The 27308-nt window shown below is 36.9% G+C and overlaps 1 protein-coding gene across 1 annotated transcript in view; it reads left to right on the forward strand.

Moving 5' to 3' along the window:
• GABRA1 (gamma-aminobutyric acid type A receptor subunit alpha1) overlaps positions 1 to 16350 on the forward strand; it is a 36450-nt gene extending 20100 nt beyond the window's left edge. The window contains exons 5-9 of the mRNA XM_059860256.1: positions 30 to 112; positions 4686 to 4829; positions 7839 to 7991; positions 10478 to 10680; positions 14078 to 16350. Coding sequence (XP_059716239.1) covers positions 30 to 112; positions 4686 to 4829; positions 7839 to 7991; positions 10478 to 10680; positions 14078 to 14386 — 892 coding nt within the window. The 3' untranslated portion in view covers positions 14387 to 16350. The remainder of the gene's footprint in view (positions 1 to 29; positions 113 to 4685; positions 4830 to 7838; positions 7992 to 10477; positions 10681 to 14077) is intronic.
• Positions 16351 to 27308: the final 10958 nt, after the last annotated feature.

A 27308-nucleotide genomic window follows, 5' to 3' on the forward strand; every position in this document is an offset into this window, starting at 1 on the left:
GTGTCCTTTTGCTCATTAATCCATTATAGATTGACTGTGAGAGCAGAATGTCCAATGCACTTAGAAGACTTTCCTATGGATGCACATGCTTGCCCCTTGAAATTTGGAAGCTGTAAGTTTATTTTAAATGGAGGTTTCTCCCATTTTTAAGCCACTTTAAAAGAGTATTTTGCAACTGAGAAAACCTCAAGGTTTTAATCTTGTGTATTTTTCACGTTTTTGTCAGGGTTGTATCTTTATTCTTTTATATATACATATATATATATATATAAAAAAATGTGTATATATATATATACACTTATATATATTTTTATATATATACATAAAATATTATAAAATAGACCTTTTTATGTGTCTTAAATATCCTACAATGTGATGCCTGAACATTCACCAAAGATGAAAATGACAGTGCTCTAAATATCTAGAAAAGCATTTTGTCACATAGAAAATGTTGTTAATCTTGTTGCTTTGTTTTGTTAAACCCCAATATTGGTCCTGAAGAAAAGGATTACATGCTATGGATAACTGAATTGGTTTAGGTTAAAACAGTTTTGCTACTGTAGTCTTGGTGTGTTTAGATCAGCATTTTTCCTAGCATTAGAAGATACTCTTCTACACTCATGGAATATCTTTGGAAGTGAAAAATCTCAGAAATCTCCAAATAGAGTCCTACCCTTGCAGCATACCTAGCCCTAGATGACAGAACATACTGAACAAAGTAATTGAAATATAATTGAAATCACTATAATTGAAATCAGTGCAATCACTGACAAAGCTTTGGAAAGTTGAGAATTTTCTCCAAAACTTCAATGTGAATAGCAACCAGCCTGACACTTAACTAAATGAAGTATTTTTAGAAATAAAACATAGAGGAAAAAAAAGTGACGATCTAATTTACTCTAGTTTGTTTAACACAAACAAGGGAGGTAAAATATATGGAAGATGTAATAGTGTACAAATTGTTTCCTCAATGCTACTTTTTTTCTTACAGAAATGGGTCATTTCACTGATAATGGTTACTTAGTGGCTTGATCAATTTTAGAAGTCAACAAACAGAAAACCCAATTCATTCTTCACATGGTACCTGACAGGGAGATAATTTACTTTGGGCTGAATAGCTCTGCCTTTGCCATGAGACAGCACTGATGTTTTGTCTTTAGAGAGCTGCTTATCTCCTAGATAAGGCTTAGAGAACAAAAAGCTCATACAACCTTGGAGCATAACTGACAAGAATAGTTTGCTCCTTGAATGATAAGTTTTCTTAAAGAGCACTTTAAAAAATCTTTCCAAATATTTTGTGAAAGAGAGCGGAGTGGGGGGAAGCTTGAGTCCAGTTTATTCTAACAGGACAGATACTGCTCTGGGTTCTCGATTAGTAAGAGATCTGTGCACCCAAGATCCCCTGAGATCAGGAGTGGCTGCAGGATCGCATTTCTTCTGATGTGCTTGCTAAAGTGTCCCTGCAGGCATCCTGCTGGAACTGGAGGCAGGGAGATGGCTGATCCTGCACCAAACCTGCTAATGACAATTTAAACCAGGAACAAATTTGATTTACTAGACTGAATTTTATAGACACGACAAGACACCTATCAGAACATCTCTGCATCACTGAACCTTAGCCCAAACACCAGACCTTCCCTAGCATGAGCAGCATTTCCCATTCTTTTCCTGCACTGAGTTCTTTCTGGCTCACTGTGTCCCAGATTAATGTACTCTTTGTTCACACAGTGCACAGCTATCCAGATTACTGAGGACTTTGCCTCAGTTAAATAACCAAGATTTGCAGAAATTATTAAATAAAAGGGATAGATAATGTGGATTTGCATAAAAGTCCAGAACTACACCAGAAGGCAATAACAAGACAGCAGAAAAACATGCAAGTGTATCTGCATCTTTTGTATCTAAATTGATCTTTTTATCCTTAAAAAATATTTTCATAATATACTTAATTTTCTTAACTAAACAAAAACATCATTGATCTTTCTGACAGAAAGACCATCTCTTACACCACTCAAAGGCAATAACTGACATTCTATACTCAGAGTACAGCTGTGGACTGTCATGTTTTACAGGATTTTTTTGATGTTGTTTTTTGTTTGTTTGTTTGAACACTAATGTTCTATAGCAGCTGTCCTAAAAAAACAAGTACCTACAAATGCTTGGAAAGATCATTAGACAAAATCAAGGAGTTTTCAAGGAAATTTTTCATTCACCCACTAAATCCAGGCAAGCTCCTAATTTGGGATCCTCATGGGGAGGAGTTCCTTCTGTAACATGGTTTTACTGCAGACACTGCATGAAGAATTCACTGTTGAAAACAGTCCTTAAAGCTGGATCTCCCTCTTCCTTTTCATCAGATCATATGCCATAATTATCAAGTTTTTCTCTCAATATTTCATTCTTGATAAAAATAGAAATCTCTCCAACAGGAGAAATGGCTGGATCCAAGCAATTTATGAAAGTGAGACTCCCTGTTACACATAAAAAAAGAACAGATCTTATAATTAATTTCCACTTTTTAAGTGAGAATCATATTTAAATACATTTGGGACATTTTTGTCAAACTAAAGCAATTAATTATAATCATCTTAATGGACTGGAAAATTTACTGGGAATGAATTTAATTGTCACAAAATCCATGCTTAAAGTGCAGACTACAATCCAACACTTAGCTCCCCAAGGTAGTGTTTGCCTAGCTCCATTTGTTTTAGATTAAATTGGATAAGAGGTTTTCTATGTCCTCCACTGTTACTCATCCCTTCATGGAGCTGGATTCCCAAAAGCCTCACAATGAAGGAGTTGCCCATCTCCTGTAGACTCTGCCCATACTGTAGGGACCAATAAATGTTTGACCCAGCTCCAAGGCTAAAGTGATTTGCCAAAGAGCAGCTTAAGCTAGAGGTTATTCCAGCCTAAATTCAATGTGACAAATGCTAAAGAAATTCTGGAACAACAAAATGCCATATGTTGGCAAAACAAAATCAGAAAGGCAGATGCTCTCCTCAACTCTTAGCACAAACATCTGATTGTCAGTTTAAAACTGAGGCCACTCTCGAAACCAGCAGTGACAGGAGCAGATGGCTGCACTGCTGCTTATGCAACAAGAATTGGAAGCTGAGGGGGGCAGCAGAATTGAGCACCAAATCTGGCAGCTCAGTTCTAGCACTGCCCAGTGCAGCCCCTTCCCTCTAAACCAATCCAGTCATTCTCAGCAGCTCAGAAAAGCACTCCTCTCTCTTCCAAGCTATTCTCATATTCCAGAACAAATGTTTGAAAATTAATTGTGTTACTGTCTTTATGTGACTAGATTAAGAAATAAACACAATTTCTGTGTTTACTCTCGCCATTATTTTTAAAGTCAGAATTATTAAGATGTAGATTTGCGTTTGTCATTGACTCCAAAAACATATTCCAAGATATGTTACAGTGCTTAGGGAATATGAAGCCTAAAGATAAAAGCACCCTTCAGCTTCAATAATGCAGAATCAAATGCCATGCAATTAATGTGCCAGCCCATTCTACTCAAGCAACTCTTCAATTACTAGCTGCTATCTCTTACACTGATAAGGTAAAATTGCTAACTCACAAATGAGGTCAAGTGAATCAGATTCTTTCCTTTCCCTTCCTGCTTGTCAGTGTGAAAAAAAGGAAATTCTCATCTTGTAGGTAAAATCCTTCCGTTATTTTGGATGCCCTAAGATGTCCCATCCTGCTCCAGCTGCCTTTGGTGGGTGCAAGCTTGATGCAGATTCTGGCCACACATTCATTCCCATTCATGTCTTTGGGTACTTTTTAGGTGTAAAGAATTACACGAGCAGCCTCTGTGTAGTCAATTAACTCCCACCCAACTGCTCCAAGTGAGAGCTGCCAGATTCCAGACCCCACAAAATGACAGCAGAATTTTACTACGGAATTAGGATTAAAAATATTTGTGTATAGCTCGATTCTGGAAAGAACATAAATAACAGCACACAGCCCCTCAATGGCAGGTGTAGATGCTGCTGAATGATTTGTATAACACACCACACTGCTTGGGCTTGGAGAGCCTACAGTACTTTCCTTTTGCCTTGCTCCAAACTCAGCTCTTGAGTGTGAGGACTATACAGAAATAACCAAAGCCAAAACCAAAAAATAAATTAATTGTGATTTAAAGTTGCTTTCTCCTAGGCAGCCTCAGAAGTGTCTGCTAGGCCCATTTTACAGCAAGGACAGTGTGATTGGGCATGACCAGAATGGAGCTGTAGCCAGGCTGAGGATGAGAGGATCACTGAAGCCACTCTGAGAAGGATTTACAGAGGCCCGGACAACATCACACTATGAAAAATTGAAAAGTTAGGGGCTCATCTTTCTTTACAGTAGCTAGAAGGTAGAAAAAGCATTGGGTTTTTTGCATGCTCATGAAATTCTACTCTCTCTCACTTCTTTACATAAGCAGGAAATATATGAGAGAAATATTTTCATGCCATGGAGGACCAACCTTAATCCAGCCCTGCAGCACATACTTAGTTATTTTGTAAAGATCAGTTGTACTTCCTATAGAAAAATTCCAGTAAGATAGTTGTGGGTTTCTACAGATAATTAAAGAGAATGAAATAGTCAAACTACTGCTCAAAACATTGTTCTGACAAAGCCATCAGGCAAGAGAAAGTGCAAAGCTTACATGCAATGTATTTCTTTGAAATCAGATGCTTATACCAGAGCAGAGGTTGTGTATGAGTGGACACGGGAACCAGCAAGGTCAGTGGTTGTGGCTGAAGATGGCTCTCGACTGAACCAGTATGATCTGCTTGGACAAACTGTGGACTCTGGGATTGTGCAGTCCAGTACAGGTCTGTGATTGATGTTTTGGAAGGGTGATATTTACCTGTCAAAATGTAATTCAGAGCAGAATTAAAAAATGCAAAGACCTAAGAGTGAGGGGTAAATGATAATATATGTATTTCAGATTAGGAAAGCATGACTCTGAAAAGATAATACATCCTGCGATTTTTTTCCTACTTCAACTGGTGGCAAAAATATTTGAACAATTAAAAAGCTTCCTACAGTGTCAGATCTAGTCAGAAAAACCAATAATTTATGTAATAAAAAAGCACTCATGTTCTTCGCATATTATTTGCTTACTATATAGGCTGATAAAAATAGCATAACAGTATGAATCCTCAGAGATTCATATTTCTGGGGACAGTGAAGTTGCTAAAAGCAAGTACATAGTTTCTCAAGGAAGTATTTAGAGAATGAAAAAAAAACTGTCATCAAACTCAAAACCATCTGAAACATGATTTCCACAAAAAAAACACAATGTTTTTTTCAAAAACATCCAAACACAATTTTCTTTAATCTTGGCACCAGCTTTAACTCTAAAGATGTAACGAGATACAAAAATACAGCTGATGTTTATAGTATGACATACCTGAAACCTTGAAGCTGGCCACAGCCCCTTGTTTTTTTTAACTTTGCAGTGCTTGTTTCAAGATGTAAATTTTTCAAAGTTTATTTTCTAATAATTTGGACGATCTAAATGCAGTAAGGATCTGAGCACTGGGCATGAACAAGAGCTCTGTTGACCAGATGGACTGGTCAGTAGGTATTGCTTAGATAAAAGCAATTTATCTAAGAAGAAATACCTTTCTTTCTAACTTCCTTGGGTAAGAAAAGATAAGAGATAAGAAAATATAAGATGTATAAGCTACAACTTGTGAAAGCCTAGCAATCAGACGCTGTGAATATAGGCGATATTTTGCTCAAGAGCTGTTTGAAGTATTAGATTGTAGGGAATTTTATGACTGTATTGCAATGATTTCAAAATAGAATCTCAGAGCAGTTGGAAAGTTCTGAGAGTGATCAGCAGCTGTCACAAATGTGGAGATGCTGTTCAATTAAAGAAAGCCAGAAAATATGGAAAGCCAAAGCTGCAGGGAATAACTGGAGTGATTTCATGTCCTGCAGTCAGTTCAATCAATCTTATCAAACACCTACTATCTTTTAATGAGTGACTGCCCAATGAGTGCAGTCCATGGGTACTGTGGAAACTTCAGAGCATGGCTGTGCCTTGTAACTCAAGTGCAGAGCATTACTGCAGGCTCTGCTTTGCCCAATTCTCTCCTCCCAGCATTAGCTTTATCTGCCTCCCAGCTCAGACCTGCTGCAGCGCTTAACAGACAAGAGTAATCCCTGTCTTTTTAATTGCCTTTATGCTTTGGATCTCGTTCTCATTTTCCAGAGGTTAAAAATACTTTGATAATTTAGGCAGCTAAATAAAGCATCAGAGTACAGTGGTGTGCTCACTCTGTATTCTTAGCTTGCCATCTACAATCAGTGAATTAATTCTGACACACCGTTGTGTGCATTCTATATCTGATTGCATTAAAATAGTTCCCCACGTCATATTTTAAGTGGATAAAATTAAATTGTTGGCTCTTCTAGCCAAGACTGGCACCTTTGTAAGATCATAATCTCTGGTACAGAGGAGAAGGAGTTTGTTTCAGGGAAAGTTAAAAAAAGGTGAGCAAAATTTAAGTAATAATTTCCATTATACTACAGCCGTTCCTAATTTTGAAATAAAAAGAAATTCCATGTAAATCCTTTGCCTTACTGTTCAATTTAAAATTTATTTTCTTTTCTCCCTTTGCTGCTGTCTTTTATATTGAAAGAATACTGTCATATCTTATAAATAAGCTTTCCTTGGGGTTAGAAATCGAGCAAGATTGCTCAAATGCATGTTCTTCTGAACTCTGCGTTACAGAAACGGGCATTTGACATGCTCTGTGCATAAGCAGTCGATGTCTAGACATAGTTTTTCAATCAAGTTTAAGTTTTTCCTGTACAAGAGCAGTTTTCTCCTTCCATCTGCCTACATTTTAAAATAGAGCTACAGCAATTTCACATGTCATCTCTAATCTAGACAGAAGTTTAGACACTCAGCTACATATCTACTTGTTTCATTCCTAAGATGTTCATTGCATTATAAGAAGAATCTGTCTACTAAAAAAAAAAAATTAATAAATAAAAACAAGAGGTTTTTCAGACTTTGGAGAATATACTGTTTGCCAGAATCCATTTTAAATTATGAAAATAATCATCTGAAAATGAGCAATATTTGCTCTGCTGGCAAGAAAGGTTTATGGAATGACGTAAGTATATTAGAATATTAGATATATTTGTTATTAAAACTATAAATAATTTTTTTTTGTATATAAAAAACCAATTAATTTTCATTGCATTTGGAGTACCCAGCTCATACAACTTTGTAGCTCCAAAAGCATTAGGGCTAATGAAAATATTGTGTGCTATTCTTGTAGTAATCATTTATTTCAGGAGAGAATAATCATTTACTAAAGTCCTAAATTAGCAGAACAGAGACACTTCAGAGTACATAAGGCACCAACAGTGGTAATGCAGACAGCATCACATCAGCAATTACATCTTAAGCTTGGCTCAACAGAAACATTTTTCACAGGCTGTCTTGATTTAGTCTTTAGATTATGGTGCTGCTGTGGTGGCTTACATGGTGCTGCTGTGGTGGCTTTTCCATCTTCTAATGGAATAAGACTTTGTACAAGAGCTTTAAACAGCCACCAGTTAATGCAGACTTTCATTCACTACTCAGCAGAGGAAATACGCAAATTTAATTAGCATTTCCCAAAAATGTCTAATTTTGTATTATTAAAGAAAAATCTAAAAACCCACCAGGTTTATTAAGTGTTTTCTTCAGAGCTGACCCATTTTGATTTGAAGACTTTATTTTATAACAAGGGTGAATGCAATGAAAAATACTCCCTACAAAGACCTCTGATGTGTGTATTTATAGGGGCTTTAATGTTCTTTTTTCTTGGTTTTAGGGGAATATGTTGTTATGACTACACATTTTCATTTGAAGAGGAAGATTGGTTACTTTGTCATCCAGACTTATCTGCCATGCATCATGACAGTGATACTGTCACAGGTGTCCTTCTGGCTTAACAGAGAATCTGTTCCTGCAAGGACTGTATTTGGTAAGCAAGACCTACAAACCTCCTGGCAATCATGAGGCAATTGGGTTTTGGAAATGTTATTGTAAATGTAGTTATTGTAACGTGGTATTGGAGAACAGTGTGAGCCTGGACATGCTGCAGCACACAAGAGCTAACAAATTTCATCGGGAAGATATAGGTCCAAAGCTTTTAAACTGATTTGGAACTGACTGTAAAAAGAGACCTGAAAATACCTCAAGCCATCCATTACCATTTGAATATTCCAAAACAATCACATTATGAATAAAACATCTCTGACAATGGCAATAACTTTAATCATGGGATTATCAAAAAAGCTTTAATTAATGGGTATCTGTCATTTGACATCTTTAGGCCCTTGGAAAATTCTTATTTTAATTTTTTTTTCCTTAATCCCTTCTACAGTCTACTGTTAGATCAGCAACAATTTATTGTGCTTACAGCACTGAATACATGCACTCAAGGAATGCAATGAGCAGGCAACTAAAATATTCTCAAGGTTATACAGCTGGTCCCTAGAGTTTAACCACTGCTTGGAAATACTAAACTTAAAACTCTTATATCCTTTCATATTCTTTGGAGGTATTAACCCAAGTCAAGTACATATTAAAAAAAAAAAAAAAAAAAAGCAATGAATTTTCATTTAGGAAAACTAGAACCTGAGATTTCTGCCATGTGACCTAGACCTTGGTGATATCCAGATGGGACTGCTGAACACCTTTGGCAGGAGGTGGAAGCATCCCCAGCCAAGCTGGCTTTGACACTCCTTTTGCTGCCTCAGGGCACTGCAAGGACAAGATGCTTTGGGCCCTCTGGCTTTGCCAAAGAGAATTAACCCTTTTATTCTGAACATGGCAAAGCCAGAGAGTCACTGTTGAGAAATACAGGCTCTGAAGCTCTTGTTGAACAGGAGCTATTTTTATGGATCTCCTCTTGCACCATTCACAGCTGTGCTTAAATTTCTCAGTTTCTCTGGAAATCAATCACAACTTGAATAGCCTTAGATCTCATGAACCAAGCAGTGACTCTGTTGATAGACAGATGTGCATTTACAGAACAGTGGTTTAGACTACAGTATAATTAAAGTTGATTTACATAATATTGTTTAGATTAGCAACTAAAATTAATTCTGAATTTTTAGCATCAGTTTTGCTGAGAACTACCCTGCTATGGAGTTTTATAGTCAAATCCATTGAAACTGTAACTATTTTACCGCTTACTTCACAGTCATTAGATGGAGAACAGAATTTCCTAATCTCAATGGATAATATATAATACTGTACAGTTTTCAAACTGCTATCCTTCACAGGCTCTAGAACCCAAAAATTCCTCAGTTTTCATTTTAGAAGGCAGTTATTTAGTAAATACTCTTGGGTTTGCTCCATCATTATGTATCAGATAGCTTTTTCATTGCAAAACGACAGTGAAACAAAGTTCCAGAACATCTTGCATGAATGCATATACACACAGAAGCACAACATTGATCTTTTAGCCCACTCAGTCCCACAGATAATAAAAGTTATAAGTCTTTCTTCTGCTACAATGTAAGAGAAACATAAGGTCACTAGCAATAAATCAAAGAACACATTTGTTTGCATCTCAGGAAGAGAAATTGCTTCCTCATTAGGCGCTAAAAATTCAAGCTCTTCACACTACCACGTAAATATGTTGTTCATTAATTGACCTGTTTTAGAGCACTGCTCATTTCCACCAACACTCAGTGCAGCAAAGATGAACTTGCCAGACACATTGGAGACATGACAGTGCAGTTGTCAAGGTAACTTGTGGACATGTGATTTGATGTAAATGCCTTGCGTGTGCTCGGAGATTCATTTTTCCAAGCAGCTGCAAGCAGAGTGAATTCAGTACAGTCCTTCTTGCTCTCTGGGGCCAGGTGAGAGGAAAGGTTCAGCAGTGAGAGGCTCTGATATCAGAAATGCAAATTACATTGTCACTCTTATATAAAATCTTTGCTATGAATAAAAGGACAGAAATCTGTAAAACCGTCAATTCAAAAAAAATGAAATAACACATAAATCTTCGTGCCTTTGAATATATCCGAAGTATAGTATTCCAAATAAGTTGAAACAAGTTTTTTTTTTTAGTTTTATAAGCATCCCAGTACTGCTGCAAGAAAGAACTAAAGATGTTAACCTGTTACATCTGTAGTATAATTTGCAGCACATGAATAAAGAACTGCAACGAAATCCCTCAAATGCCAGGAAGAGTAAAGTAGCTCACAAATTACCTTTCCATTCCACCTTTAAAAATAGTATTCTGTTATAACAACATCAAATAATAAAAGCATGAAAAATGTTTTGAAAATCCTGCAACTTCCACAGAACTCAAAACCTGATATCCTCATTTAGAAAACTGAGCTCAGGTAGGGAAGTTCGTAAGAGCCAGGGGTGTAGAAAAGGCTTTACCACCTACAGCAGCTGGGAAATGAAGCACAAATATAACCTGAAGACACAAACTCTGCTTTGCAGGAGTAACAACTGTGCTGACCATGACTACCCTGAGCATCAGTGCCAGGAACTCCCTGCCCAAGGTGGCCTATGCCACGGCCATGGACTGGTTCATCGCCGTCTGCTACGCCTTCGTCTTCTCGGCGCTCATCGAGTTCGCCACCGTCAACTACTTCACCAAGAGGGGCTACGCCTGGGACGGCAAGAGCGTCGTGCCAGAAAAGGTAACCCCCGCCCACAGCCACCCCAAAAGGTCACACTCCCTCTGCCACACCTGGTCACTCTATGGGAGGGGGTTCAGCACATTAAAAATTCCTATTATGTACAACAGTTATTGCTCCAAAAGAGTTTACTGCTGTGTCCACACACAGCATTTCTGTGCCATGATTACTTAGGCATTTAATACCTAAATACTACTTCTGACATACTGAGTGATACTTAATGCTGTTAATAATGAAATGTTCTACTGAGATATTGACTTTGGGAATTGAGCAGAAAAAAAGATCAGCATTTATTATTTTAAGGGAAGGCAATTTTTTTTTTCCTGTTTGAACAAGAAAAAGTGTGGATGCCTCAGTGTAAATGTAAGAAAAAAATTTTGTGGTTGCAGTTTTTGACAGTTCCCAAGGTATAATGCTCCCCAGCACAAAGTTCAGAAGGGCTGCTCTATCATCATGACCAAATAAATCATCACAGGACTTCTTTTTTCCTTTCTTAACTATAAGAAAAAAAAAGTCTTTATTTAGATGGAGGAATCAAGAGCTGTGCTGGGAGTGTGCAATCCTGGTCTATATCTCCATAAATGCACCAGAGAAAACTCCCACTGATTCCTTTCAGTCTGGGATCAGACCTGGTCCGTAAACCACAGGTGCATCAAGAAATTGTTGAGGGCATTTAGGGGATGAAAGAGAAGTTTGCTGTTTCCTATGAATTACCATATCAGCTGCTTCTGTGAGCAAGCTCATTCAGTTGGGTTAACTTCCCCAGCTGGTAATCATGAACACTCACAGACTAGAGATCCAACAGAACAGGTATTTGGAGGAGCAGCTGTAACTCACTGGTATGCAAAGATAGGTTTTTAATTCAGGAGTATGTGCATATATAATAGTTATGTATATTGATTGTGTAAGTGTGAAAAAAACCTCCAAATTAAATTAGGGCATTTATATAACAGCAACTACTACGAAAGTATTGTAGAACAAATGAGTGAAGTCTCAAAACAAACTTACAGTAATGAGCTGCACAACTGCTGCTGAATGTTGAGTTTTCAATTATTGATGATATTCACTGAAAATATTTTTTATTATTTTTGTGTTTTCATGACACTTGTTATAAAAATGAACTGCACTGATATAACTGTATCCTTAAATATTAAATATTGCCTTGCTAATTTATCCCCCCTTGTAATGTAGTTACCACAATGAGCTGTTTCATTTGTTACCAAGAAAATTACATTCTAAAAAAAAAAAAGAAGCCCTACACAATACCCACCACAACAAACATAGTTTAAAACACTGGAAGATTTATGGTTTTGGGCTTGTTAGCAGGCAAGGGGCTTTGTGTGTCATTTGCTGGTACCTGTGAGTTTTCTGCAGTGAGGAAAAGCGAGCAAGGCAAGCTCACAATGATCAGAGCATCACAGCTTAATCAAATTTAGAGCTCTAATTAGCTGTCATATTGCTTGTTCATGAAGTTGAATTGGACATGAAATATTAAGACCCAGGCTGGTGTCAGGGTTTTCTGTGGATCAGATTTCTAGTGACATTTAAATCTATTGAAAGGGTTTCCTCTGAGACTTCAGTGCAGCTGCTCTTTGTCTGCTGGATTTATTGCTGCTCACCACAATATCTGAATGAGCAGCAAACTGGACTGCTTTTACACTCAGCAACCATGTCAGCAGCCTCCCTTCCTCGGAGGGGAAAAAATGGACAGCCACAAACAAACAACACAACAAACCCCAAAACAAACAAAAATGCCAAGCCAAAAACAAAACAACAAAAAAACCCAAAATAAACAACAAAACCAAACAAAATAAAACCTGACATGCCTTTTTTTTGTTGGAATATTTTTTTAACCTGCTTGTTCTGAAGATTTGAAGCTTTTACTTGGCCTGAAGCTAAGAACTTGATTGCCATGAATTAAAGAACATCTACATCAGTCATTAGGTGAATCCCTTTCCTTACCAAGTGGCATAATTGTAACATTTGAGCCTACATTTCCTTCCAGCATGGGGCTCCAAAGCTGTTCCTCCACAAGCCTTGCCCCACTTGCCCTCAGGCTTCTGCAGCTTCATTTCCTGTTCCCATGTGTGCAGCAGGAGTCTCTCCACTCCCTGAAACGTTCACCTCTTGAACAAGAATTTTTTATCAAAACTCCATTATTAGGGGGTCAAAGTAGCCATTAACCTGTCTGATCTGTCATTAAAGGTACTGTGTCCACACGAAATCCCTGGGACAGCTACTTCTTGAAAACAGAGAATTGTGTTTGCTGTCTTGTGAAATGACATAACAGATCAAATTCCACTGATATTTTCTCTTCAGCCTTATCTTCCTCCCATCCCAAGAGGATAAAATGGATAACATTTGCCTTTTCTTTTTGTGGCAAATACTGCCTGAAGATTTTGCTAAGCTGTTGGAATTGGTTTTTGCTATATGTTTTGTTGTTGAGTTTTTTTCCTCATAATTGGGGGAATCCTTACACCTTCTTAATGACCCACTACATTTCCCTTCTGTAATTATCCTTGGGCAGTGGCTGAAGAATGGGTTTGCCCTGCCAGAAAGTGGACAGTTGAATTCTAACTGGTATACCCAAACATCAAATTTTAATTTTGTTCTTACAACTAGATCCCAAAAATAGAATACTAGAAAATATAAGGACCTAGGAATAAAATAAGTTCAAATAAGCTCAATAAGTCTTCCTCCCCTAAAAGATATTCAATATATTCTTGCTTTAGCATTATAAGTAGGTGGATGAAAAAGTCATACAGGCATTAAAGTTTTTGCATATGGAATGCCACTTCAGCCATTATGATCCAATTTTAAGATTTGAAGAGGAACATTAAGTTCCTAATCCATAATTCATGAGTCTCCGGTGTAAACCATTAGTGAGCAGAATACTGACAGCTTTGAATCTTATTGAGTAAACCACTCCTTTAGTGCATGGTTACATGATAATTTAGTATGTATTTTTGTGTATAAATTATGTTAAAACTCTTCATATCACAATATTTGCCTTAATGTTGGAAGGCTACATTAAGAATTTGGCATCTTGTAAGTTTCTATCCTGAACAAGGGAAACAGTTTGTGAGAATATTGAACTGTGAGTGCTTTGTCACTGCTATTTTCATTAAAGGTGATTTTGCCAGGGAGCCTAGTATCAGATCTCAATTTTTTATCCATCACCTAATTTGGTTTACCTAATTCAAGTAATACAAATGGACAATTTTGTATTTATGGTCACCTAAATATTTTGCATGAGTTATACACCCAGAACTAACTTCTCACTTACAGCTTATTACACTTTGTGGTATGACTTGGATTAATTGCAAAATGTTACCGTGCTTTTTCATAATTTTATCTGTTGAGAAGGTATTGAGAATGAAATATTTTCTTCTTTCTTCAGCCAAAGAAGGTGAAGGATCCTCTCATCAAGAAAAACAACACATACACAGCTGCAGCTACGAGCTACACCCCTAATATTGCAAGGGACCCTGGGCTGGCAACCATTGCTAAAAGTGCAACAATTGAGCCCAAAGAAGTGAAGCCAGAAACAAAACCTGCAGAGCCCAAGAAAACTTTTAACAGTGTCAGTAAAATTGATCGGCTATCGAGAATAGCCTTCCCTCTGCTTTTTGGGATCTTTAATTTAGTCTACTGGGCCACCTATTTAAACAGGGAGCCCCAGCTAAAGGTTCAAACTCCACATCAATAACCTCATTTCTTGGTATAGTTCTGTTTTGTCTTTGGCTCTGGGAATTGCTTCCCCTTTTCACATACAGTAATTCCCATTTGCTTCATTGCCTCTGTCTTAAAGAAAATAAAGGTTTCTTTAGTTAGCAAAAGGTAAAATATAACTGTATATTTAAAAAAAAAACCTGTGTGTGAGGGGGAGAATGTTATAAACTATATACTTTGGAAAAATGATTTTTGGAAATGGAAAAGAGTTGTAGAGTAACGGGAGGGTGGAAAAAAAAAGAAACCATTTGTAGCAAGCTTAGTACTGAATATCCCCAAAAGATAGTGTATATGTACATGAAAAAGCTATTTTTATTCAGAAGATTGTAGGGATGGGGGAAATATTCTTTATGACATTCCTGATGCGTATCTTAGCCTGTGTCATTTATTCAGCCACTGTTTATAATCTTTTCAAGGATGTAAAGCTTTCCATTTGCTGAATCCCATAAGATATTTTATTTTCCTAATCCCTTTTCTCTATTTCCAAACTACCTGACTTACAATATTAAATAGTCTTTAATGAGAAAGGAAATCTATTCACTCTAGGTACAGTTTGTCACTGTATAGCACATAAGATCTAATGGTAACAAATGCTTTAATCTGCTCTCTTACTGCAAGCTTGTTCCAAGCACTAAGTTGTCACTAGACTAGATTTAAAACCAGTTGCACAACCAAGTGCAGATCCCAAATTTCTACTATCACCTGTGTAATCCAAACAATTCCTGGATGCTTTAAAGATAGCTTTTACTCATCACTATGTTTTAGAGAGTTAAAACAAAAAAAAAAAACAAACCACAAAATTTTTGCAAGCTCTAGATATGTTGAATGTATTCTTTTATAAAATGATACATTAAAAGAAGCTTTAGACTGAGATTTATGAATAGCAGAAAGAAAATATAGTATTTAAATAATATCTGTAAATATGCAGCATGAGATTGTACATTTTTTTACTTTTTTAAAGTTGTGTTCTTAAAACATTGTGTAGGATTCACCTCTTAGCTCTTAATATGTTGTTAAATGCTCAATAAAACATATTTAGAGCCTGAATTAAAGGAAAAAAACAAATCAGTGGTACTGGAAAGCTTACAACAATAAGCAGAAAGTGCTTGGAATTTATTCCATTTGTAAAGTGGTGAAGTGTACAGCAGCTTGCAATTTGACAATGTCATCCAACGTATACTATTAGATTAATGACTGGTCTGCTCAGGTCATGCATAAACACTAAAGTATGGGATTATATTTGGTAGATAAAATGGTGAAATATTTGTTAAGACAGAAGTTCATCTGTATATTACTGCTATATTTGCTGAAACATAACTGTTACAATAAGCGATGTAATATATGTAGCATTAAATACAAAGAAGTCATACATAAAAGAATGTACAGGAAAATAGATTTTATTGAGTAAACTTACTACATTTCATTTTTACTGTAGCAATATATTTGTAGGAACAATATGTAAGGGCTTTAAATACAAGATGTCCATTTTGCAGGTATTGTGCTCCCTTTAAAAAAAATTCTAGTCAGTATCATTACTGCTAACTCTTAGAAATAAACTTTATCTGAAAGTTTTTTCAAAGAGACTGGAAGAATGGTGGATATTTGCAAGAATCAATTAAAAATATAATTTATGCTGTTGAATGGATTTTGAAACAGTGCTACATGAGCCTCTAGAGAAACAGCTACTGAGAGTCAAGTTTAATAGGCAGTGATTTCTAAACTCTTAATAAATCAAGAAGTTGACATTCTCTATCTACAAAAGGAAATATTTAATGTTTTATTTAGAGATTTATTTTTTTTTAATAATTCTTCATTGTCTAACATTTAGTCCTGTCTGAACTTGATAAGTTACCTGATTGGATCTTATTTAAAAGGGGATGTTTCATCTCTGGTATCATGTGTAGATATATGTATAGAAAAAAATAAACTATGGCTCTTTAACTTCTGTGTACTTGTTTATCTTGTTATTTTTGGCGTTAAACTAGTGTGTTCATTTAGGGCATTTTATCTTTCTAGCAATTCATAGCTACCTTTTGGTCTGCATTTTGCACATTAGATGTGAATATTACTTACCTAGTCTGCTTTTTGCTATGCAATGATTGCATTATATCACCTCTTAGTTAGTCTATGCCAATAGTATTATACTGTATAAACTTGACTGCACAGTTTATCAAAGACAAGGTATTCTCTATGTAGCTTTTTTACAATGCTTTGCTAAACCATGTAATAATAGTAAGTCTTCCTTGAAAATAATGATACACTCTTATAGAGGACAGTTTCTGTTTACTCCTGAGATAATTTAAAAAAGATGACATTGAATGTTTATTGCACCTCAGTGCAGTGATGTGGCAATAAAACCTAAATCTAATAGAGGTTGTTTATGGCAGAAGCATGTATTGCTTTACAGAGTTTAGCAAAAGCTCTTTATTTTATGTCAGACTGTAATTCTATTATAATAATAAAGCTAAAAATGTTCAATAATGCAAGTGAATGTTTTACTTTGGTTTTCTTTAGTTACTGCCTTTTATGACACATTGCCTGATTAGCTGCTATTCATTCAAAGCCTTCGTTTCCTTGGATTTGGTAATGAATGCAGTTTTAATAGATGTGATTTTCTGTCCAGTGTTTTCCAGGGACAAATATAACAGGAATGTTTCCCAAATCTGATTTGACATTCAGAAAAGATAGCTCACTCTGTACCATGTATATCCAGTAAGGCAATTAATTGCATCAGATGAACAATTGCTAAGGTTTTGTACCACAACGTTGACTCATACAAGGTAGGAACAAAATAAAATGCATTTTCTCCCAGATCAAATGGCAGATAAACCAGAGATTGAGAGTAAAAGTATGACTATTTAGGCTAGATATTTAACTGGTTAAATAAAAACACAGATCTAAGGAAGACTGTTAGAAAAGAACCTCAGGCTGTATAAAACAATATTTCATTAATTTTAATAGTTGTAGGAATAGTTTTCAAACAAGCATATGTATACCTTGGAAGTTTTAGTTTTCAACTCCTCTTTCTTTCCCAAACAGAAGAAAGGAGAGAGGAAAAGTCATTCCAGTGCATTCAGCCCCCAAACTCTCTTGGAAATGATCCTGGCAAGCAAGGCTCGTGGTCTTCATGTACAGACACACAGCTTTAGAGGATCCCAAAGGCTGATATAAGTGTATATTTCACATAACAATATTCATAGTGTTCTCAAGCATGAGTCTTAGAGAAGGCTTCTTCAAAATGGAAGGAAAGACTGGAAGGATTCAGGTTCTATTAATTTATTATGCTTTCCTCTCTTTTGAATGAGGATAATGCAGCCTGAATCCCTGCTCCTTGCCTCCTACAACTGACTCCACGGAGATGAATCCCTATGAAAACCCACACGGGCTTTTCTGGAAGAGGATGGTAAAGAAAGTGTTTGAACACCCACCTCCTATGTTCACATGCCAGATGCAGAGCATACATGGGGATTCTCACATCTTGGTCACTGCTCAGACATTTTTAGGCAGAATTTTACTCAAGTAAAAATGAGTCAAAATGTCTAGAGGCAACAAGATTTGACTCAAAGGAAAAAAAAAAAAAACAAACCACTATTCAGTTTCACAGTGTGGAAGAACAGCCTCATCAGGTGACAGATTCACAGCCACCAGTCAGTCCAGCGTGGCACCCTGACTTGGGAGTTCTGTGATGGTTCTGATGTTACATCAACAGAGGCTCCTTCATTTTTCCTTGAACCATCCCTAGAAGCTACTGCAGGACTTTTCTAGTGATTTTTACACTACCGATGGCTTTTCTAATTAAATTCTTTTTCTTGGACTCTAAGACCTGAAAAACCTGATTTTCTTTCTATCTCCTTCAATTTTTCATCAATATGATAAATAATAACAGCTTATGAAACACTCTAATGTCTGGAAAATGGGGCACACATGCTTCAAGGAGCAAGTAATAAGATAACTTCTTTCAGCCTGTGCTTTGTATCTGAATGACTGTCCAAATAAATGAGTGTGACTGGGCAAAGTCAAACTTTTTCTTATGGGCTGTAAAATTATCAGTCATACTTTAAAATATAAAAATGCTAGATCTCTGACTTTCTATGGCAGATCCATGGAAGAAAAATTCCTTGTGCTATGCATAAACATGACATAGCTTAAATAAAAATGTGTTTACAGTCCTAGCACATGAATTTTGCAAGTGAAGTGTATTATCAGCTTGTCAAGCCGTTGCTGTCATGTTCCATCTGATTACAAACTATGTCAAATACAACAAGAGAGGTAAAAGTCTTGAAAGGACAAGTTTCTGCAGGCTCATTCTCTCTGGCCATAGCCCCATCCAAACTGGCAGGATGACTTCACAGATGCTGATAAATTTATTTGATTAAACTGCTTTAAGGCATTGAAGATGCTCTGAGTGGGTTTTGCACTTGCAGCACAGCTGTTATGGGCATCTCACCCAAAGACTAGAGATACTTCCCCTCAAAAACCTGCAGACCAGCCAGCACAGGGCACAGCTTTTCTTAATGTGCTGTCAAGGGAGCAAAGATGTGTTTGCTGAGCTCCTTCTTCAGCCAGGGACATTTGAATGCAAACAGATACAATGAATTTCTGAGTGTCCTTATAATGCAGTATTTGATCAGCCTGAAGTGGTACAAGCCTAAGGATCTAAACCAGCCCCAAGATGTTCCATTGGTGCAGCACTGATTTGCTGCTGGCTCCCCAGCACACCACCTTTGCTACACTCTTGATTTTACATGTATCATCTGATTAGCACCAGATCCCTGCAATGCCTCATAGGAAAAAATAATTCAGCTGCCATGGAATTAATGAAAGTTACTTAAAGATCTCTCATACTTGGAGATGCTGTTCCATTACTGCCCATAGCAGCAGAATCACACTTCAAGGAGGGGGTTGGTGAGCTTCTAGGATGGCTCTCCAATGTAGTGATATTTATTAATGTAGCAAACTTACTGCAAGGATATGAAAACTTGCAGAACAAAAAATTAAAGGGAAGAAAATCTTTTATGGTTATCTAAAACCAAATATTAAACATCGTGAAAATACAATAGAAAGATCTCTCTCTTTAATTATCTTTTTATGAAATACTTTATAGAAACAGTAAAATGGACTTCAGCCAAGAATCTTTCAAATGAATACACCTTTTGTATCAGAGAAAAAGACAATGGAGGTCACAGCAAAAACTACTACTAATTATTAGGACCAGGTGTAGGAACATAAATTTAAGAAAGGAAACTACTATTTATCAATTAAATATAATCAAATGAGAGTTAAATCTCTTTTTCTTGATGAAATTGTTAATTTTAATAATTCAGGAGGCATTTCAGACAGGGTTTTGCTTTGATTTTTTTTTTTTTTTTTTGTACAAAACCCCACAAACCTCATCTTCTGCTTTAATCTTTCTCCTGCCTGAGGAGCTGGAGCAGGCATGAAAAGGTGAGGGACACCATTCCTCAAGGTAGTGATGTATTTCACAGGAAACAGAAATCTTACAGCAAACATTACCTTTAACATGATCATGTAAAGTATTTTTGTAGCTACACATAATGCTCAGCTACACCTCCTGGACAAGAGAAAATAATACACAGATTAATGTAAAAACGTGGGCTTGGGAGGGTTTGGTTTCCATTGATGGAAATCCATCCCTACCTTGCCTCACCAGCCCTGATTTGTAGGAACTCTGCTAATTTAGACCAAGTAAAATCTGACTTTGGTCTATTTGGCCTTCACCAGCTTGTTCCTGACCAACCTCTCATCTTCTCTGAGGAAGGCAAAGAAAACTTGAATCAAGTAACTGGAGCCAGGTTTCATTTCCACAGTTAATGGACAGTGTGAGTAATGAATGTACTGATGCAATGGTTGGTGGCTGCAAATTCAGTGTTCACACCTGCAAGAATGTCTTTTACATCCACATCCTCTATCCCTCAACAGACAGCCAGATTTGCAGAAAAGGTAAGTATTTTCCAGTTCAGAGGATGCCAGCCATGACTTCACTAGCAGCTTTCTCAAAATTGGAGCTGTGTTCTGATCACTGAATATCAATGCTTATGTTAATCTCTGATTCTAAGAGGATTTCTTTTCCAACAAAGTTTGCAGGGCCAAAATATCTGCATCCATTTAACAGTTTTTGAACAGACATTTTTGGCTTGCAACTCCCAAGCAGTATAGAGAAGAATAATTTTAAGACTACTGAGACAGAAGAGAAAGGTCATTATGGACAATACAAAGAACTGGTAAAGCAGAAAGTCCTTATCATAGCTTTAGTTGATAACTAACCATCCATCATTCAGTCCCCTGGTCTGCTTCTAGCAAATGAGTTATTAAAACAGCAAAAATGCTTTCAAGTGGATATGAGCAGAATTAAACAGGTGCCTGATACTTTTGAAAACCTCATTATTTCTATCCATGTACAGAATGACTTTTAAAAGCATACTGGTGAGGCTAAGAAGCAATTATAACACAAAGAACATCATCAGATCGTGCAGCAAGTTCTGCTAACAAAATTTTCTGAGCCTGAATTCTACCAGAGCATGCAGCTAGAAATCTTCCTCTTGCAGCTACATGGACAATGCCATAAATACTTAGGTGGCAAGCCTTGGAAACATGGGTTTCATGACTTTGAAAGAAAAAAAGAATTCTACATTATATTCACATTGCGGCAAAATATTTTCTTAATTATATAACAGAGCTTGAAATTTATGTTGAGGGTTTTCATAGATCTGCATGGAACCATTGATCAGACACATCTAAGACACAAGTTATTGTTATGTTCCTATATCAGGCCTTAGCAGTGGCAGTAGGAATAACAATTACACAGCCAAGTCAATTCTGTAAGGTATTTTTACCAGATTATTCTAAACTGTCATAATTTAGCTTCCAATACAACTTTTATTTTTCCTGAATACCATCCTTGGTTGACTGAAAAGTAAAAGATAGAAAAAGCAAGAATATTAATTTTGTTACAGCCTTAGGTTCCAAAGGGATAAGTAAACTTCAAGAAAAACAACATAGAGAAAAGCACTTTTATCTGGCTACTGCAAGAAATAAATGGAAAGAAGTTTATAAATAAACATGATTCATTTATTTATAAATGTCTAGAGATAAGAAATAATAATTCTCTGATGCAACAAAAGCTGACGTATTTATTACTAAACATAATGTACTTAACAAGAGCTGTAAGACAACAGGCTGTTTTACTACTGCCTCTTAATGGGAATTACATGAATAATGAGTCTCAGGAGGCACTTACCAGTGATAAAGGTAAATATTGGCTCTAAAAAATGTCAGACAAGCTATTATATCTCTGTATTGCAAGCAAGCTACACAGATTATTAGCTATTATTTTTGTTTTATTAGATCTAGCATTTAATAGCTGGGAATGTATATTTAAAAGATAAAACAGCTGATAATATCTGAAAGAACAGGCAGTGCAAAGCAAATAATAATCGATTTCTTTTCACACCATAACTGTGGCTGGATGGTGTGCAGGAATACAGGAATACATCAAGGTCAGTGCAGTGAAGGACCTTAAAGAGAAACCAGCACAGCACAAACAGAATTGCAACAAATCACATGACAATCTCAGATGGAAAATGGATCTTGTTTCTACTACTATGAGTTTCTGTATAGGAACAGAGAAGAACTTGCCTGAGATCTGAGCTCTGGTACTTGAGCCATTACAGAGTGTACTTTGCACAGCTAGAATGGACACCCTGTTCTCATCAGTGCACACAGGGGGAACAACACACAAACCTGGCCTGTACCACACCAGAGGGAATGACTGAAAGTAAGGAAGGTGTAAAGTCAGACTTGAAGCAGCTCAACATAGGCTGAAGGAGGCTGGCAAGCAGCAAGTCTGCATCTGTGTGAAGGGAGGAGGAGATGATGTCAGAGCTGCTGACCCATGACTCCTGGGTTTCAGCAGGAGCCAGTGCCTGTGTGCCCAAGCCACCTGGACAATGTTCCCTGGCCCCTGCTCTGCCTGGCAGCCCCTGACCCAAAGAGGCTCCCTGCAGGAGTGACCTGGCACAGAGCAGGATTGTGCCTGCCACAGATTTCTGGGGAAAAGCCTCAGCCTTGGTGTGGGGCTGTCTCTGAGGTGCACCACTGAACAATAAGGTTGAAAAGGACACAAAGTTATCCTTAGGCACTCCTTGCTCCAAAAAGAGACAAATGGTTCTCACAGGAAACACCATTCCTTATCTCTGAATAATTCTTATTTAAATGTATTAATTGTATTAATTTGATTATTTCTACAATTAAGCCAAATTGTTTCAGAAAGGCCAGGAAACCACTAACACTGAATGTATGCCAACATTTTTTTGCCCAAGAAACTCAGATTTCTACAGGCAAAAAGCCAGGCAGACCAGACCATGACCTGTTAGCTGCAATAACTGGTAACTCAGGATGTCTGAGATTTAGGAAACTATTCATGTGAACATAACTTTCAGTCCACTTCTGCACAGCCAAGAGAAAAATCTTCACCATGGTCACAATACCATATTTTTGGAGCTATAACCCAAAGGTTTAGCTATGGTTTAACTGTCCAAAGACTCAAATTACCAAGTGTTTTTCAGTAACGTGAAATGGTAATAATAACGCTGAGCTGCTTATAGATGCTCACGTTTCCCTCTTTAAAAAAATGATGTTGAAGAGGGAGAATTGTTTGCAGTCCACCAGATTTGAAAAAATCATGCAAGGATCTACTCACACTGCTCTCCCAAGCTTCTACAATGACCTTTATATTCTGCTGAGAAAAAATGTCAGGTATCAGCTGGTATTACTGCTGTTAGCTCTAACAGCAGTTAGGATCTGTGGTGTGCAACTGGGACTTCTCAGCAGTGAATGCTCTACACAGAGCTAAGAGGCAGGTAATTAGAAAAAGGCAAGGGAAGCTGAAAACCTCACCACAGTAATGGTAATGTTCATGTGCATTACAAGTCTCAGCACTGGAATGTGCTATTAATACCCAAAATTCTAGCCCATACTAGGCAATAGCATACAATGTGGCTAAGTCAGCTTTAAAAGAGAATTCTAAATTAAACAGAAATACATTTTGTGGAGAAGTTTTTCACCCCAACCTGTTTCTAGTGAAAAATCAAAGACAAAGATTTTTGAGATAGATGGTTCTCACACAGTTTATGGAATTTTTAGCAGAAGCCTAGAACGTCTTGACAACACCTTTGGGTTTTGTGGTTGCAGGGTAGACATGTTCCCTTTCTTGCAGTGAATTTCCTCATAAAGAAGAAAGTTTCCTAAATTTGAATGGTCTCTCTCTGGCGAGTGATTCCCAGCTGTAATATATTTCAAAACAACAGTCTTAACTCACTCTACCCATCAGTTCTACTCTACAGTTGTCATATCTGATGTTCCAGAAATCACCAGCCTGACTTACATTTCCTTTGCCACTCGTGTCACTGCTGGCCAGGGCAGAGCAACAGAGGTCAAGGGGCAGGGCTGTAAAAATATGCCAAGATGAGGAAAATCAATTCTGCAGCCCGAAAGGCAAAACTACTGATGCAGAAGATTATTAAATACAACCAGCTGCCTTATGGCTCTTGAATCTTCCAAGGAGGACACTGTGAAGCTGCTGTACAATAAATAGGAAACACAGTCTAGGGCAAGTTAGAAAAACAAAAAAAATCAGATTTTTCTTTTTTCATTGCTCCTAATTACTGTTTGCTTGGGGGGGAGGGAGGGAGGGGAGGATGGCAGAGTGCTTATCTCTATGAAATACTTTAAAAGTATTTCTATGGCTAACATAACAGAAAGAACAGCAAAACCTGCTGACCCTTAGGGAAATTTGCATCAGCTCTGGGACTCTGACAAGGGCACAAAGTCATTGAGGAAAAATAACTCTGTCTTAAATATGTGTATTTAGAGCTTAAATTGTGGTATGATGAGGATGAACTCTCCAACCTAATGAAACAGTTCTAAACCTCTAATGAAATTATTAAAATGCTATTAGGTTTTTTTTAATTTATACACATAAATATGAATTTTCCCCTCAATTTCAAGTGATTCTTCTATCTGTCATAGCTTAAGTGTTAAACTGCACTTCAACTTTGATGTCTAGACACCTGCAACACAAAAAAATTCATGCACAGAAAGCCACACTGCATAATTTCCTGAGGAGGATGAACAAACTACACAACCAAAGTTCCTTCTGAATTTTGTGGAAACCAATGGAAAGTTTGGGGTTTGACACTCCAAGCTTTCTTTTTTACTTAAAACCATATGTACAACATAACAATGACTTTAAATGAGCCAGAGCAAGCTACTCATGAGTGATGTCCATCTCAGTAACCCCCAAAATTTTGATCTGATTTCCCATGGAGATAAATGGTGAGCTACTCCAATGTGTGAATGGCATTGATACACCTAACCTGGAGGTCTGATTCTAAGTGCATGTTTCAGTATGTACAGAGAGGCAGAACTCTTCACTCATTTGCCACCTTTTTCTCCTCCTTTCTCCACAAATTCCCATTGTGTGGGCATAATTTGCTTTGCAGTCTTGAAGTTTTCTACAAAGCTGTTTCTCAAGCTGTGTGTACCTAGACAGAGTTCTCATGACCTAGGAAAGTTAGGGTGATAAGTGAGCACATGATATATCTTAACCACAGCTGACCAGTGAAATGTGGGTGCCTAAACCAGTCTGAAGTCTTGGCCCATGGAGGCTGAACTGTATTGAATTTCACTCTTGAGAGATCTTGGTAAAATAATAAATCATGGAAATTCTCTTCTCAGTGGTATTAAGAGAACATTTGAGCTAGAAGTTCCTTGCAGATTCCCTCAATTTTGCTAAACCTTCAACTGCTTGCTTTTGTTTCACTCTTGCTTTTGCCAAGAGTTGTTAGGGCAAAATATAGGGAAGAGACTCATGAAAAAAGTGAGATGACAGATTGTTTCATGCCACAAGGGACTGTGGGATTAAGAAACACAACAAGCTTGTGGAAAGATTTTGTGGCTGCAGGCAACCTATGTCAGAATTAGAGAGCAACAGTCCTGGGACAGCAGTGCCCCAGAGCTGTGACTTGTAACAACTGTATATGGCCTAAATACCAAAACAAATCCCCATTTAGTCATCTCCAATCTAGTCAAAGGAGACAGCAAGACATAGAAAGGAATAACTAAGTAGTTGCTGCATTCCAGTCCATTCTGAGACTCTTATCCTGAACTAACACAGCCTTTGTATGTGATAAAAAAATTAGCTTCTGGAGCAAAAGTTTATTGCTACTCTCTGTAAGATGCTGAATCACCAAACTGGATCTTTTTCCATAAATACAACACCCCCTTATTTTTATTTTTTGATATAATTTTCCTCCATATGATAAATGTATTGGACTGAAAAAATGGAGAAATGAGTTTGACCCTAGTGAGTATTAAATATTGGAATTTACTTGGATTAGATAATACTTGATGAGCGGGTAAAACATCAACCTTTGTGTAGTCCAATCTTAATGAATCAGGAACAGACTATTTGGGAAACCTGAATTAGGAAGACCAATGTGCACTTGCTGTAGTCTAAACTGTGTTTAGACTACAATCTGTGCAAGACTGAGCTATCAGTACAAAAAATAGCCTGGTAAATACTCAAACATAAAATTTTAGTGCCTGTGCTCCATAAGGTTTTTTTCTTTAAAAGATACATTTATACTTTCTTTTGAGCAATATATTTTTGCTCTAAAAAAGATTTTGATGAAATGATGTTGGCATTTTATTTCTAAGTTAATAGGCAATATAAGATGCTATGAAAAAAAAGTGGGTTTATATATGATCACTAAAATGCAAGGTTGATAATGTAGCAATTCTATTATCGTGTTATCAAATGATTCACATGAAATAGTAGCTGGCAGACCAATAAAATCCTGCTCACCTTTCATGAGTTAATAAAGTATATTATAAATGTTAGGTATACTCTGCTATATAAAACATTCTTGTATCTGCAGTCTGTGTTGTATTTTATACTGAATAGTATAAAAAATGCATTCTGTACTAAAGACAAGAAGAAAGAGGAAGAAAAAAGCAGCACAGGTGATGGATTTCAGAGATTCAGCTGGAAAGCATTAACAAGTTAAAAAGCCCTATGTGCAATCCAAGGAAGATTGAAAGAAGCTAGAGCAGAAAAATATCAGAGGGAATGAGCTTCCATCCACCACCAGAGGTTTGAGAATATTAATGTCCATCCCAGTACGTTAGTTGAATTTGTGTTTCTACATTTTTGATTCATGTTAAGAAAGCAAGACCTAAGTAGTGATTTGACTTAGGACCCTCTCCAGATACATCACAAAATTTTGCTAGTGTAGCAATTGAGCCAATATAAATATAATTAAAATGGAATTGAATTCCTTATTAACTTGGAGAAAATATAACCCCAAAAGAAAAAAGGATAAGAAAAACATTCCTGCACCCTAACCAATATAATTCCCATGATCATTTTCTACCTGACCAAAATACCCAATGAGAAATTTCAGCCCTAATTAGAAGTATCAGTTTGAATCACCCAGCTCTAGACACACAGTCAGAGCTGATAGTTAGGAGGGTTTTATCTGTGAGCTTTTTGCACCTCAACATTAAACAGAGATTTGAGAAATTTGGTACAATTTGCAGGTTGTATGGTGCTGAGTCATGTGTGGAAAAAAGTGAGTGCCAGAATCAGGCTGGGACAGAAGAAAAGGGTTTTTAATGAAGTAACATGGTCAGTTATGTAGAAATAGAGGATTCCAGGGAGATCCAGTGGCCCTGTTGACAGCATGGGTGGCAGTTTTTAAGCAAAACTCCATTATCATAATCTTATGAGGTGATTAAAGACAAAGACTCAATTAATAAGGATTGTTATAATGTGATTTGAAGTGGATTATAGTATCATTTTACATCCTGTGCTTAGAAGA

This window comes from Haemorhous mexicanus, chromosome 15 (genome assembly GCF_027477595.1).
Source record: "Haemorhous mexicanus isolate bHaeMex1 chromosome 15, bHaeMex1.pri, whole genome shotgun sequence".
In the NCBI taxonomy this organism is placed as follows: domain Eukaryota; kingdom Metazoa; phylum Chordata; class Aves; order Passeriformes; family Fringillidae; genus Haemorhous; species Haemorhous mexicanus.